The sequence below is a fragment of the Corvus brachyrhynchos genome, unplaced genomic scaffold (genome assembly GCF_000691975.1).
Source record: "Corvus brachyrhynchos isolate BGI_N302 unplaced genomic scaffold, ASM69197v1 scaffold255, whole genome shotgun sequence".
Lineage (NCBI taxonomy): Eukaryota > Metazoa > Chordata > Aves > Passeriformes > Corvidae > Corvus > Corvus brachyrhynchos.
In genome coordinates this window covers 7,047,305-7,063,413 of record NW_008238358.1, presented here as the reverse complement: position 1 = coordinate 7,063,413, position 16,109 = coordinate 7,047,305, and the positions used below count along the sequence as shown (strand labels likewise).

Sequence of the window (16,109 nt, the reverse complement as noted above, 5' to 3'; positions counted from 1 at the left end):
TAGGAGTACCTGTTCAATTTGTTTTGTAAAATAGTGTAAGGAAGGGCATAGAGGAAGCTGGTGTATACTGAGATGTTGCCCCAGTGCGGAGAGTACAAGGACACACATTCAGACTTGTCATGCAGGTGTGCACTTAGAGTGTTCTTGCACACAAATGCCAGCTCAGTAGGAACTGTAAAAAGGAAAAAAAAAGTAATGGGGGAGTGAATGTGGAAGTACACCATAATACACATGCAACCTGCAGCAAGGTGATGATAATCAGCTTAGAATTGTACGTGGTTTTGACACACATATGGGTATATGAGATTGAACATAGTTGGTAACACATACTTATCATACAACAGCTTAATGATGTGAGTATAGAGCAGAAGTACCAGTATTTGGAGGAGTCAATGGAAAAAAAGATACATATGATCTGATCAAACATTTTTCATTTTAGTTTAAAATGCAATGGAGTAAATTGTTTTCTGTATCCAGGGTGGATAGGAAACAAAGTAATGGACCTACATTTCAGTGGGAAGATTTATGTTAGATGCTAAGAACTTTATGAATAGTCATAATAATATAGCAGTTCAACAGATTTCTGGGGAGACTGTGCAGTTTATATTCTCAGTGAAAAGTGAATGTAACAGAGATGTACTTGAAATGTGAAAGATACATCTAGTGTTCTCTGTGGACAGAGCACTGAACTTACGACTTCTTGCAACCTTTTCCCCATGATTTGCTGTGAATTTCAGTAATTGTTTCACAGTAAAGTTTGTGTTTCTATTGGGGATGTTTGATCAGTCAAATCTGTCTACAGTAGAACTATAGTTAGGACTTTTTTTTTTTTTTAATGGACCTTGCTCAACTATGGAAATGTGATAAAAGGAGATATGAAGAGAAAGGTGTAAGAAGATTCAGAATATTTAAATTTTTTTTTCCAACTAAAAATTTTTAATAGGTTCCACATTTCAGCTGAAATCTTAAAAATTAATAAAAAGGCAATGGAGATTAACATTACAGATTAAAATATAATCAAGCATTACAAACTGTTTACAAATATGTATCTCCTGCTTAAGTATTTACATTGCAGTTTTTTGTCAAGTGTGTGCATCTTTTTAATTTTCCTCACTAGTATTCCCTCATGGATCTTTTATCCAAAATGGTTGTTGGACAGCCTCACTTTATCCGCTGCATTAAACCTAATGATGATCGTGAAGCACTGATGTTTTCTCATGAGAGAGTTCTGCTGCAGCTACGATATACTGGAATTCTGGAAACTGTCAAAATACGTCAGAAAGGGTATTCTCATCGCATCCTTTTTGAAGAGTTTGTAAAAAGGTAAGACTTGTGTAATAGGGCTGTTTTGCTAATATTCCATTCAGTAAGGTATATACTATCTTTAGGTACAGAAAGTCCTACAAACATTGTTCATAGGTGTGTGGTCTGAATCTCTAATGAGGGCAGAGACTTCCAGAGATAAAAACTACAGACAATATCTGATCTCTAATGGAGACCAGTCAGTGTGAAACCAAGAGAGAACACAAGTAGCAAGCCTGTCCCCGTAGTTCCCTCTTTAGAGGCAACAAGTGGAAATTATGCATCCTCCTCAGATAATTCAAGGATTTTGGAAGGTCAGTAACCTTCAGCCATCATATGAAGAATGTGCACATGTTTAAGAATGAACTGATATAAAAGCTTCAGATTTAGCTTTGCAGAGTCATTTATCTATAGATGTCATGAATTACAATCAGATCTCTGTTCACCCTAACCCTTCTCATAGCTACTCTTACTGGCTTTAATACATATTCTCAATCTTAAAAAGTTATAAATCTGATTCAGGAAATGCTATCATCTTTATGATGGCAATATGACTATATGATAATTATGGTTTTCTCTATATTTTAAATGTGGGCTTGTGTAGTATTTACTGGTTTTCAGTGTGTAGGATTGGTAATTCAACAATGAGCAGAAGCACTACCATTAACCATTTAGGTAATAGTACAAACAAGTAGTGAATAGTTAAAGCAACCATGTTGTGATATTTTTTGAACTGGAGGTGGCTCATCCAGACAATATAGAATTAATGAATCTACTGAAAGCAAGTCATTAGTCTCACTTCAGTGCCTGGTAAAGTTAGGGACAAGATTATTCTGGAATGTACTGAAAAACACCTGAAAGACAATGCAGTCATTGGTCACAGCCAGCACAGCTTCATGAGAGGAAAGTCCTGCTTATCAAACCTGATTTCCTTTTATGACAAAGTAACCCACCTACCTGACCAAGGGAAGCCAGTTGATGTAATCTTTTTGGATTTCAGTGAAGTTGTTGATACTGTCTCTCACAGTATCCTTCTGGACAAAATGTCCAGCACACAGCTGGATAAACATGTCATGCAGTGGGTGAGTAACTGGTTCACAATTTGGGCACAAAAGGTTATAATGAATGGGGTGACCTCAGACTGGTGTCCAGTCACTAATAGGGTTCCACAGGGTTCCATCCTCAGCCCTGTGCTCCTCAACGTCCTCATAAATGGCTTGGATGCAGGCTGGAAGTGATACTAAGCAAGTTCACAGATGATGCAAAACTGGGAGGAGCTGTTGACTCCCTCAAAGGCAGGGAGACCCTGCAGAGAGACCTCAGCAGATTAGAGGGCTGGGCAGCCACCAACCGTGTAAAGTTCAGCAAGGGAAGTGCCAGGTTCTGCACCTGGGATTGGGCACCCCTGCATGTACAGACAGAATGTATGGGGAATGCTGGAGAGCAGTGCCACAGAGAGGGACCTGGGGGTCCTGGTCAGTGGTGAGTTGGACATGAGTCAGCAGTGCCCTGGCAGCCAGGAGGGTCAGCCGTGTCCTGGGGGCACCAGGCACAGCATCGCCAGCCAGGCAAGGGAGGGGTTGTCCTGCTCTGCTCTGCACTGGGGCGGCCTCACCTCGAGTGCTGGGGGCACTTTTGGGTACCACAGTGTAAGGTAATAAACTATAGAGAAGCGTCCAAAGAATCACAACGAAGATGGTGAAGGGCCTTGAGGGGGAGCCGTATGAGGAGCGGCTGAGGCCGCTTGGTCTTTCAGCCTGGAGAAGAGGAGACCGAGGGGAGACCTCACTGCAGTTACAGCTTCCTTGTGAGGGGAAGAGGAGGAGCAGCACTGATCTCTTCTCTGTGGTGACCAGTGACAGGACCCGAGGGAACGGCCTGAAGTTGTGCCGGGGGAAGTTGAAGGTGGGTACCAGGAAAAGGTTCTTTACCCAAAGGGTGGTCAGGTACTGGGACAAGCTCCCCATGGAAGTGGTCACAGCACCAAGCCTGACCGAGTTCAAGAAGCACTTGGACAATGCTCTCAGGCACATGGTGTGACTCTTGGGGATGGTGCTCAGGAGGGCCATGAGCTGGACCTTATGATCCTTGTGGGTCCCTTCCAACTCAGCATATTCTATGATTCTGTAATATGATGCTAAAGGGAAAACAGTTTCACAGTCCTTTCTAAAATGCAGAGATGGCATAGGTTTATGCTTGTAAACCAGTCCCTTGGGCTTGGAAATCTGCAGTCCATGCATTTAGACATCTTGAATGATAAACCAGAGCTTAATCAATTAATTCTGAAAAATTGTTAACTTTTCTGATTTATAATATATTAGTACACCAAATGAATATGTAATAGGAAAACACTACAGATTATATAACCCAGGAAGGATAACTAATGTGTTTGTTTGTCCATCAAGGCAATTTAATTTTCAGACATGATCTTTACTGACTTTTTTTTGTGTTATATGACTAATTTTAGTAAGGTCACACCATTCTAAAGCACATTTAACAGATTAATTTTTGTGATCATAAACATATCTTTGCAACATCCTGAAGAGGCTGAAAGCAGAATTATTAACCTTAAGTTTTATTCAATTTACACGTAAGTGAACTAAGATTAGCTCCATGGAAATTAGTGTAAATTGAGAGGAAATTAAGCCTTCTCTTATCAGGAGATCCTTTTTGTTCAAAAATACGCTGAATTTGAGTACAAACTTGAAAAGTAATGGTCATAAAAACAGCACTGACTGTAATTTTCCATTCCTGCAGATAAGAGCAAGTTGTGGTTAACATCTTGTCAATTACTCCCCAAGTTTTTAGTCTAACTTGATGTAATTTGTTAAGGAAAGAAAGTCAACTCAAAAAGGAAAGGAGAGGGGAGTAGATTTAGCAATTTCCATAACAGCAAAGAAGAATTCTTTGCGTTCAGAATATAAGTGGGGGCAGGAAAGGGGATGTTCTTGCTCCTTTGTTCAGCTCATGCTTTATTTAAAAAAAAATTCTATTCTCTTTTGCGCTTGCAAATGAAATCAAACAATGCTTTAAAAAGCTATCAGTGAAACAAGAAACATTTTTCTTCAACCTACAGCTACGACTAGTCAAGTGTTTTTAGGAGCTAAGTAGTTGAATACATAAAAATGTTTGAGAAAACAGGTCAAATGCTAAACAGATTGGCACTTCTTTGTTCATAATCAAAAAGACATTAGGCAAGTATGAAGCAGAGTTTCAAAATGTCAGTAAATGTAAGGATATCAAAGATTTTTTAAGCCAGCAAGTTAATTGGTATTTTGATCCTTTTGAGCAACTGAACAACAAAATGGATGAGCCAGCATTTTTTCTCCCTTGATGTTATTAAACAAATAGGTGTGCTTCTTATCTGCCTGTTCAATAATGCTGTTTTGTAAACTCTTAGCAGGAAATATGAGGACAAAACAATCAAAGGCAGGGAACAGACCCATTCAGAGTTTATCAGGTGGGAGGTAAACAAAAGATAAAGCTCTGTCTAATGTTACTCTTTACTGTCTTCTGTTTTCATGTAGAGCAGATTATTTGCAAACCTGGATGTAGTTTATTGGGTTAAAAAACAGATGGTGAGGAGAGGACTCATTCACACAATGTTTCTTCAGCCACATGTGTTATCATCTGTTTTATGTATCTAAATATACATATTCTTTTAGTTAAAGTGGGAAAATGTAATCTGCAGTCCCCGTAAACACTGTATCCCTGCCAGGTCTTAGACAGTTTGTCTCCCTTCACCCTGTCTTGCATCCCATGACATCATGCATCTGTCTTAGGTTTGCTGTGAAGCAACATGGCCCCCCTTTCAGGCTGGAATCTCAGATTTTAGATGCAGGTTATTAACTCGATCAGTCAACCAGGTGTGCCTGGAATGTGGGGTCACGCGATGACCATGCACTGCATGCCAGGTAAGGGAGGTGTGCTTTCTAGTGGGGACCTGCACTGAAGGTCCCACTGGATGGAACACTTGCTGAGTGCCTGGGCCCTTGGAGCTTCACGTGACATGATGTGGTATGCAGGTGTGTCCTCACCACATACCCTTCTTTGATGGGCATATACTGTACAGTGAGTTGAAGGATAAGGGACTTGGTAGGCTAATGGTACTAAATGCTGTCATACTTGTAACAACTCACAGGCTCATAGGAATGTGTTGGGAACTTTTACATAAGTTTCATTTAAGGATTGTCTTTTTTCTTCCCTGCCTGTTTATGGTAGGCATTACAGTTTCTTGTACTGCATTAAGATGCGGGATAAACTTTTACTATAAGCATCACCTATTCCACAGTAGTCAGATGATGTTACTCAGATCATGCACTCATGGCAATACCAGTGCTATTACTGTAACAGTGATCCCAGTGAGGCTGGTTCTGCTTTTTCAATCTCACAGGGCAAATTTGCATAAGGTCACTGTTAGTACACCTGGTATACACAGTTTCTGAACCACCAGTGTTACATTTCTCATGATCATATAAAGCCTCATTGACCTTAATACGTCACATTTTGCATTGAGTGGAGCTAAGAATAAAAACTGGTCAAGCATTACAAAATCCTGTAAAACATATAACCTAGTAAGAGCTTTCTTCTTTTTAATTCAGTTGTGATACACTTGCTTATTATGCAAAATCAGGGAAGCACTGAATTAAATTAGAAGTCAAGAGATTTGCTATATAGAAAGAATTCTTTCTTTTTAAATGATGCATTTTTAATGCAAGCCTACTTTTAACAGTAAACCTGCACTATACCAGAGTTCATAAGTGATTTCTGGAAATAAAATTTTAACATTGCATGATACCTTGATTTTACTGTTATCCATGGAAATGTTTATTTGTTTCAGTGGTTTTAAGATTTCACCAGATCTGTAGAATGTTCCCATACACTTAAAATATGGCAAACCACTGTACCTTCCATATACACTTCCTAGACTTTTCTCATTCACAGAACACTGGTAAATGGTTGCAGGATGGAGATGATAGGAAAAGTTTAGGAGTGGAAAGTCTGCTAGCTGCTTATGGATAATATATGCAGACTGGACCAAATTGTGCTTTTCTGAGAGTATTTCTGTGATTCTATATTTGTCTGATGATTTACAGTGTAAGTGCTAGGTATCTGTTACTGAGTTTCAAGAGTATGTTAGATGTTGTATAATTTTTATTTACTTTTTTTAATTTATACTCTTAATATAGAGTCAAATGTAATTATTTTTGTGAATTCAGATTTGAAAGTTTCTGAAAGAGGTGAAATACAACCAATACAAGTTACAGATTTTTAGAAGTTATTTTACAACTCTTCTAGTCCTTAAAAAAGTGTAATTTTTTAAAACTTTCCAGTTCCAGGGCTGAGAAGGAACAAATGGTTTTGTGATGTTGAGAATCTTCCTACTATTGCTTGTGGTCTGGCTAGAAAGGGATTTTGCACCTCATGCTTTTCACGTATCATTATCATTATCCACCTCAGGCCATTATATTTTAGTACAAAGATTTGTTTTAAAGAGAAAAAGGGTTAACCATTACTGTTTTGAGTTAGTTATGTAGAATTGATGCAGCCTTTAACTCTGGAATGTGAAGGGAACTTCAGTAAGAGACACTGGTATAGTAGTTAATGGTGCTGTTTAAATGCATTTTATTGAATAGTTCAAGCGTTTAGCCTTTAGGGAGGGGTGGGAAATTGAACCATTTGTTTACAATCAGTCTATTTAATCTGAAACCACCAACACTAAGATGCCTGGTCTCTAAACAGATAGTTAATGTATAGCATCTCTCTGAAGTTTTCCGTATCTTAGGATACTTTGATGTCTTTAGCATTTAACCGTACTTCTCCATGTCCTAGCTTTGCAGTCTGAGGTTAAATTCAACTTCTAAAAAATGTTGGTTTATTTCTAATGACTAGTAAGTACAGTTAATCCCCATTTTAATGTATTTTTTTCTGAAATAGTATTCACATCCATGAAGGATAGTATGTATTGCAGAGTAAAAACCACTAGTTAAGAAATACAGAATTCCAGACTTTCATCAGGTTTGAGAAATCGGTTCTTCTGAGGGGAAATTACTTTTCTCTTACTTAGTCTTACTGCTACTGAAATGTGATTAGTCAAGTATTTTTAGGAAACATGTAGATGAATGTGTGCCATGTGTAGGAAATTTTCAAGCAGGATGTATAACCCAGGAAAATAATATACTTTTGCACAAATATGTGCATGTTTATGAAATAGCACAGGAAGCACCATAAACTATATTTTTAAAAATAGCAATAGAAGTATTGTTTTAATGTAGAAGAACACTGAAATATTCCTGACTGCCACATTTCATGCTGAAATAACAAGTGCAAATATGGAAATAAAAGGGTAGAGTTGTGAAATTTTTATCTCATATGAAAGAAAATGTGATTTCTAGCCCTACTTTTCAGAAAATAAGTTTCAGGTTTTTTGGTGATGCGTCGCAAGTAGAGGTAACTCTGTGACCTATGTCTGCACAATAGATTTACATAAGTAGGACAGACATGAAATTAGACCAGTAAATCAAAATGAACAGTTGTAGTTGTATATACCCTAAAGCTTGTTTTCAGGCATATTCTCTACCATTTCACCATGTACAATGTTTTTATGATTTCACCAGATACATTAAGGTGGAACATTTTACCTTCCTCCAAAATTTTCCATAGGGTCCATTGCTGTACAAAGATTTAAAATTAGATAGAACAATTGGATGACTCTGTGTGGCACATGCTGTGCTGCCGTACAATTATCCTGAGCACATCATGTCAAACTACTTGGGCATCTGTAGTTAAGTGATTCAGTCATGAAAACTAAACCAAAGTGTTTACTTGAATATACCCACAAAACACATGGATTTGAGCTTTGGAACACAAATCTAGAGACCTTTTACAGTGCAGAATGCACACTACAAAAGGAGTTCTGGAGAAGAAATAATCAAAAATAAATAGCCAGTCTCATATTGGTAGTCCTTATTTCTGATGAGTACAGTAATTTTTGCCTTACTTTTGATGAGGGAATGGCCTAAAGTTGTGTCAGGGGAGGTTTAGGTTGGATATCAAGAAAAGGTTCTTTACCCAGAGGGTGGCTGGGCACTGGAAGAGGCTCCCCATGAAAGTAGTCACAGCACCAAACTGGACAGAGTTCAGGAAGTATTTGCCAATGGTTTTGGGCACATGGTCTGACTCTTGGGGATGTCCTGTGCAAGGCCACAAGTTGGACTTGATGATCCCTGTGGGTCCCTTCCAATTCATAATATTCTGTGATTTAAAGACACAAAAAAAAAGCAACAGTAAGTATATTTAACTGGGTACAGGTGTCTTCCGTGCATTGGTTAGTTCAATCAAAATGTTTGGAAAATCGCCATTTAGAGGAAGTTTTTAATAAATATTGGGAGACAATATGTTTACATACAGAAACTGTAGGTATTCCTATGCTTTGTAAAGTTCTTGTTGTTCTGAATAGCTTGCTTTCTTAGACTATAGATAAATTTAAATTTATAAAAACATTGGTTAAAGTAGGATTTTTTATAAAAAATAACCATTGTTTTATTTATGGGTTTTTTCGGAGCACCAAGGCAACTACATTCTAGATCATGAAAGAGAAGCTGTTGGAGAGGGTACTACACTTGATAAATAATACTACACTTGACTTGTTTGTCATAAACAAAATGGTACAGTCAGGCAGGTAAACCACACAGCTCAAAATACTTTTTACTCAGATATTTGTCACAAATAAGTCAATTTTTCAGTAAGTGGAATGTCAATGATGAGATAGATTAAAAAATTATGAGATTTCCCTTGAATATTTTATTGCATCAGTGCTATCTAAAAACTGTTTTGTGGTTTTAAAATTCCCATCAATAACATACCTTAAAAGATACATGAACAACCAGTGTCACTCATTTGAATTCTTCCTTCCTTCCTTCCTTCCTTCCTGCCTGCCTGCCTTCCTGCCTTCCATATATATGTAACTAACCTATCTGAACAGCAATTTACTATTAGTGTAACTTCCCCCATGTCTCTGTCAACTACCTGTTGAAATTGTATGCTGTCACAAATCATTTGTGATACCTATATTTTAAATCTGAGTTTCTTTAGTGCAACTCAGTGCAGTTTGTTTTGTAAAAACTGACATAATTAACTTCAGTAATAAGGTGGAGGAAATGTACTTTTTTCTTTTAAATACACGGTGTGTCTTCAAACCTACTAAAAGGCATGAGTTGGTGTTTTGAAAGACTGGGCTAAAGAATTTGCAGTATCACATTGTTGAGAAAGTCACTGCATTAAAAATAACTCAGTAATACATAATCTCCTATCATTATTCAGTCAGCAATGTCTCCAGTTGGTGAATATCTGTGTCTGGTCCAGAACTTATTCCAGTGCTTCTCACTTCAGATGTCATTTTGTTCCTGTTTGATCATTGTTGACTATTTTAGTGGTTCTTTTTTCTTTCTTGTGACAACTGGAGCTAATATCTAGAGATTAACTGGATATTTAAAAATCATATTCTCCTGATTTAAAAAAAAAAAAGGAAAGTCTTGCAGAATTCTAAATTTTCTAATTGCTTCTCCATGTTTTCTTCAGTATAAGTTGGGGTATTTTCTTGACTCTATGTGGCTACAGAGGAATCTGTCTTTGAGATTCACTGATCACGTTCTTTTCTTCATGTTTTGAAGAATATCTGATGGTTTGCTTCCCCATGCTAATAATTAGTACAGTGGTTTGCTCAACCTGCCGCTTCCTCTCAATCACAATGTAAGAGCAGCACTTTTAGAAGTATAACTTAATACCAAGACAACACATGGCAGTTAGTAAATGAGAGCTGAGGTGACAGTTGCTACCATCTAACAGTGTACTTGTGCTAAAATAACCTTAAATTTATAAACTAACTGGCACATGTTCTTGCTATTACTTAACAGAATTGCAAGTAGGTTTGCTTAAATACTGCAAAACCAGTCTTCATTAATGCATAATGGCTTTACAGGTAGGAAGGGATTGGTTCTTAATTCAGTTGAAACATGTTTGCATTCCTTTTTCATTAGCAATATGTTATTTAATGTAAGTGTTAGGAGCTGTTCTTTGCAAGGGAACATGGACAAAATAAAAGACAATTTGTTTAAGTATGGGTCTGCTCCAGACTTATAAAATTTATAAAATAAAATCATTCCAGTTAATTGTTTATCCTAATCATTTATATGTTCAAATATCTGTTCATGACATCTGTGTCATGATTTATGGGAGAATTTGACCTATTAATTATAGAGATAAAGCTCAGAGATAGAGAAAAACAGTGGAAATACATATTGATTGTCAATTCAATTCTTTCTTTGTCATTCTACAGGTATTACTACCTTGCGTTCAAGGCACACGAGACTCCCCTTGGTAGCAGAGAAAACTGTCTTGCCATTTTGGAGAAATCTAAACTAGACAACTGGATTCTTGGGAAAACCAAGGTAGAGGGTGCTAACATTTTCTCAAGGATAGTATACTTCTACAAATCATGCCTAATAGTGGTTCAAAAAGTACTATATGAATGAACAAAAGAGCAAGGAATTGGCTCCAGTTAGCTTCCCAGGTTATGGAGGTGCCCTCCCAAGTCAGCTGAGTTAGTGCTGCAAGAGGAGGGGGTGCATTGGGTACCTCCCGAAAGTGCATTCAGCTTGTGGCTGCCGTGATAAGGACACTGCATCTGTCAGTTCCTGCTGTTGCAGTGACTACCTGAAGTTCCCCATGCTCTTAATAATGACATGGCTGAAATGTCACAATTTGGCCCATCCTGTGAGCCTGGTTGGTACCATTATCCATTCATGGAGTTTCAGGTAAGCTCCTTCTCGCTCTGTCAAAAGCCTTTGTTGATGGTTTAAAATGGAGTGAAGACTTCTTTAGAAAGGATGTTGCACAGTACTTTGAGTTGTTTTACATTACACAAAAGAAAACCAGCAAGAATTTTCTTGCCCAAGACCCAGATAAAATGTATGTGAGCACCCATAGCATTTGCCTCCTGAGGGAGAATGCTTTTAGATAATATTATGTCTAAAACCAAATTCAACCTAGGATTTGTCTTTCCGCTGACAAGAAAGGTTGTCTTTCAGAATTGTTGAAAATATCCCACCGTCCAATTTGCTTTGTAAAGGGGGTTAATATGGGATTCATTTTCACAGAATCACAGACTATTCTGAGTTGGAGGGGACTCACAAGGATCATCAAGTCCAACTCCTAAGTGAATGGGCCATACAGGGATTGAACCCCAACCTTGGTGTTATTAGCAACATGTTCTAACCAACTAAGTTAATGTCAGAGTTAGCAATGGGATGATTATAATCAGTGGATCAAAGTTCCAGAAGCACACTGAGAGCTTATAGTTAATTCACAAGATTATGATATCTACAATCAAGTATTTTTCTAGTTTTCTCAGCAATGATACTCTTGAATAGGCTGCTGTAAGACTAATGAAAAGGCAGAATACAAGAGGTTATAATACTGATTGTAATACAGATTTTTTTGTTTTGTTGTTGTTCCGTTACAGGTTTTTCTAAAGTATTACCATATAGAGCAGTTAAATTTGTTCCTGCGAGAAGTTATAGGAAGGGTGGTGGTCATGCAAGCCTATATCAAGGGATGGCTCGGAGCAAGGAGGTACAAGAAAGTCAAAGATAAAAGAGAAAATAGTGCTATTACTATACAGTCAGGTAAATGCTCATATTCCCTATTTCACTGAGTGTCTTTGTATTTTCAATCACTTAAATTGCATGTACATTGTTTATTCATTCATTATGGTTTATTATGAAATCTGAATGACTGGAGGTGTTTTCTCTTCAGCTCATTGATGCAGATATTACTGATTTACTTCCAAAGTGTCATCTTAGTATTTGATAATGTCTTTATTTAAATATTTTAGCATTTTGAATGTGATGCCTGTGCACAAAATGAAAATATTGTTAGGTATGTCTATAATAACATGCAGCACATAATTGAAATGCAGTAGCACATGTCCCTGCCCGTATATCAGAATTCCAGACATACATCATAAGATGGGCCTGAGAGGCTGATTATCAGTAATTTAGCAGGTTTCCTTGTAGTGATTTGGGGAACTGTGTGAGCAAGAATGATCACGCACCTTTGTCTTTTGGGTTAGGACATCAGTGAGCACATGGCAACAATTAAAATTTGAATGAGTGAAGTGGTGTTTGAAGTTGTGAGGATGTGAATATTGCAGTCATGAACCCAGAGTTCAACATGTGGGTGGGTGGGGAAGAGCTATTGGGGGTGGGGGCTGAAGTAGTTATGGCAGGAGAAATGAAAGTTTCAGCACATCTCTGACTCTGTAGACTCTGTAGCACTTCCTTAAATAGATGTGATTTCCAGCACATGGTTTTGTATTTTTAGCCTGGAGAGGATATGAAGCTCGCAGGAAGTATAAGGAAATAAGGAACAGAAGAACTGATGCTGCTATACATATTCAAGCAGGTAATTAAAACAGTATTTCAGTTGCCAACACCTATTTTTCTGTGGGTGATTTTGTGTGTGTCAGTGTTTATAGCCAAAAAACCCCAAAACAGTAAAGTCCAAACAAAAGCTATCAAAAACATTATTTCTGATTATTTTTGCTTCAGTGTCAAATGACATCCGTGACAGGTATCAGGCACTTTGGACCTTTTATAAGCACTTCTCTGAAAGCAAAATATAATAATTAAAAGCTGTTAAGTTAATTCTTGGCTAAAACTGTGGATGGGAGACACTGGACATGCATTTCTCTGTCTTTGTGTTGAGCACTGATCATGGCAGGCTGCCAGGTTTTTGTTTTGACTGCTTGCTGGGTTTACCAGCTTTGACCAATCTTTTGACACTCTGCCAGACTCCTATGCAGCCATATCAATATGAATTTGAATAAACTTTAAAGAGATTATTGGAGGAACAGGCCCATAGGGCTTCGTAGGTCTCTAGTAGAGAGCAGAGTACCATATGGCACAGAAATCTAAGAACCAGTGCTGTGAATGCTGTGAACTCAATGGCGTTTTCAGATGCTGCCAATAATGAAGCAACCTCTGTATGATGCAGTGCAGTACACCTTCTCTGTCCAACTCCAGGTTCAAAGACTGTGACTGATAAAAAATGAGTTGTAGAAAATGTGTTTACAGATAAACCAAGATACCGCCTCTACCAGCTTCCCCTGCTACAATTCCTTAATATTTGTCACCCCTTGTTCTGTATCTTATAGTCTGAAATCAGAATGAAAAATATCTGTTGTGATATTCTTTTACTTGTTCTCAAACCATTCCCAGTAAATTCATTCATGTTGTCTAAGTTTGCTACTCTGAAATTAAGCATCGCTCTGACTTTCAACAGAAAACAGAATACCATTTTAGTTACAGAAAGGAACAGAATATCAGTAGGATCAAATAATAATTTGTAGCTTTGCATGCATACTGTTATGTAAAATCATGAAGCTCTAGGGTTAAATGCTGTATATTTTAATAAATGGAAGAAATTTTTCTCCCGTTAGCACCAAGCACTGAAGGATTGCACAAGTACTCTCTCCCATTCTTCCTCTCCTTTGTGTTGTCATTTTCGGTTGTTTTCATGATAGCACAGAGAGTAGGTCTTAACATATCCCCCTGCCACTATTTCCTGGAGTATTTGCTACCTTTAAAGGTATATACATACCTGGTCTTTGATTACAACAGCCTTTTGCTGAAGAAAGGAAACTTAACCCATGACAGTCTCACTATTATCAGCTCCTTAAGGTGAGAGTTATCTCAGGTGCAGTAGGAAGCTTGTGTGTAGCATTATCACTTGGAGACTGCAGGGGACGTTCTGCCTTAGAGTTTTATCCCGACAGATTTTTACCTCTTTAGAGAAAGCTACTGATCTATTCTGCTGTTAGCACACATGGGAGAGATTCAGAGCTCTGTTGTTTCCTGACATCTTTTAGATGCTGTGTAGAGCATGGCACAGCAGAGGCAGTGGGAGTGAATTTGGACACTGTTGAGCCCTCTGGACCTAATGCTGGAGGAATGTTGTTAGTACTCTTCCCTCCAACACACACAGTGTTTTCCTTTGTAACCTGGCACTTGACTGTTACAGTGATCAGCCTGGGTGGATAAACATTAGGACTACAGGGTTAAGGGTGACACAGTAAACCTTAGTATTAATTAGGCTGGCTACTCCTCCTGTCTTTGGTACTCTAGTAGAATGGGACTAATAATAATATAGTAATAATAATCCTCAACACTTTTCTGTTTACCTTTGGAAACCTATATCTAGGACTTCTTATTTGAAAATATTTCATGTGTAGGTTTTCTCTTCTCAATGTGCTAATTATTCTGTGTTTCAAATCAAAGCTTATGCTTGCTAATCATGGCCATTTTCCAGGTTTTAAAATACACTGACAGTCTTTGTGTTGTTTACATTACATTACACAGTCCAAGTGCCTAGTGACACGGAGACAAAAGCTACTCTAAATCTCTCCCTTCACTGCACATCTTACAGTGTGAAGGTAGTTCAAGGCAGCTTTCTAGTAAAATGGAGTATGATCACCTTTGTATTTTTTTTTAAATCAGCCATTTCAGGCAGTGAGATAAATTGTTTGCATTCGTCACCCACATTAGGAAAACCATATAATTAAACTCTATGTACTTCCCTCTCTTTTCCCTCCCCCCTGCCCCGCTCAAGCAGGCCTTGGAATTTAGGAAGCATTTGGCTTACATGTTTCTACAGAACAGCACATATTGAAATTTGTTTTCCTTTCATCTCTTTCCCAATAAAAGCAGCCGCTCAGCTTATCCCTTTAGCTTCCTCAGAACTTCCTTTCAGAATTCCCGATCTATTACAGCACATTCACATACCAGAAACAAGATGCCTTTTCATGCTGTCAACCTTTTTCATCTGAAATGTAAATTAATTCTTGCTGGTACGCTTTGACAGAGATCAAAGTAGGGGTATTAACCTTATTGGGCCTTCTCCTCATCAGAATCAGTTCCAAAGACTGCAAGGGTAGTGCTAGGAGGCCAGTCTTCACTGTTATCTATGGCCCTCCTCCAGGCAGTCCTCTGTCTACAAGTCAGCATTTCAAAGGCGCTGATTTCTTTTGTAAATGACCTTATCATTACTTTAAACTGTGTGAAAAATGATTTGCCTGAATAATTCTTGCAGGATTATCTTGCTCATTTTAATTGTGGGGGGACTTCATTCAGGTTCCAGGATATTGTTTAAGTGGTTTTGACAGCAAGTGATCATAGCCTGATATAAAGGAGGAACACAGCTCCTGATTGGAAACCTCTTGACTTGTTCAGATTGTTCATTTCTTGCGAGTCAGTCTTTGAGGTAGGCTGCATTTGCATTTTAAAAATAAACAGATGCCTTTCAAATACATGAGCTGGTGGTCTGGAGATCTCTGTGGGCCCAGCAGTTCACTATCCATTGAAGAAATGTTGGAAGAAAAAACAAACTTAGAAAAAAACCAACCCTCACAATATACATGAAGATAAAATTCCTGAGTGTATTATATTACAAGAAAAAAGTCATTATTTCAGATGGGGGTAAATGCTCGCTAGGAAAGAAAGTATTAGTGAATTTAAATTAAATGGGGAAGAAAAAGCTACCCTACTTCAGCATATCTACATCTCATGTTCTCAAAAGACAGAGTTGTTATTAGACTCATGGCTAAAATGGTACACAGGGTACACAAGGTCTTTCCTCCTACTTCCAGTCGCGCTTTCTCAAGCTGTGAAGGTTAGAAAATGCTAATTTTTAACTCAGAGACAAATTGTAAAGGAAGATTTTGTGTTAAGTGTTTGAGTTGACAATACTTT

General features: G+C 37.9%; 1 protein-coding gene across 21 annotated transcripts in view; it reads left to right on the top strand.

Moving 5' to 3' along the window:
• MYO3B (myosin IIIB) overlaps window positions 1-16,109 on the top strand; it is a 252,842-nt gene that overhangs the window by 131,655 nt on the left and 105,078 nt on the right. For all 21 annotated transcript variants that reach the window (XR_001862401.1, XR_001862400.1, XR_001862399.1 and 18 more), the window contains 4 exons: window positions 1,118-1,323; window positions 10,640-10,751; window positions 11,825-11,987; window positions 12,685-12,765. Coding sequence is in view for 17 of the 21 variants with exons in the window: in XM_017735716.1 (XP_017591205.1) it covers window positions 1,118-1,323; window positions 10,640-10,751; window positions 11,825-11,987; window positions 12,685-12,765 (562 nt within the window). In the remaining 4 variants the exon portion in view is untranslated. The remainder of the gene's footprint in view (window positions 1-1,117; window positions 1,324-10,639; window positions 10,752-11,824; window positions 11,988-12,684; window positions 12,766-16,109) is intronic.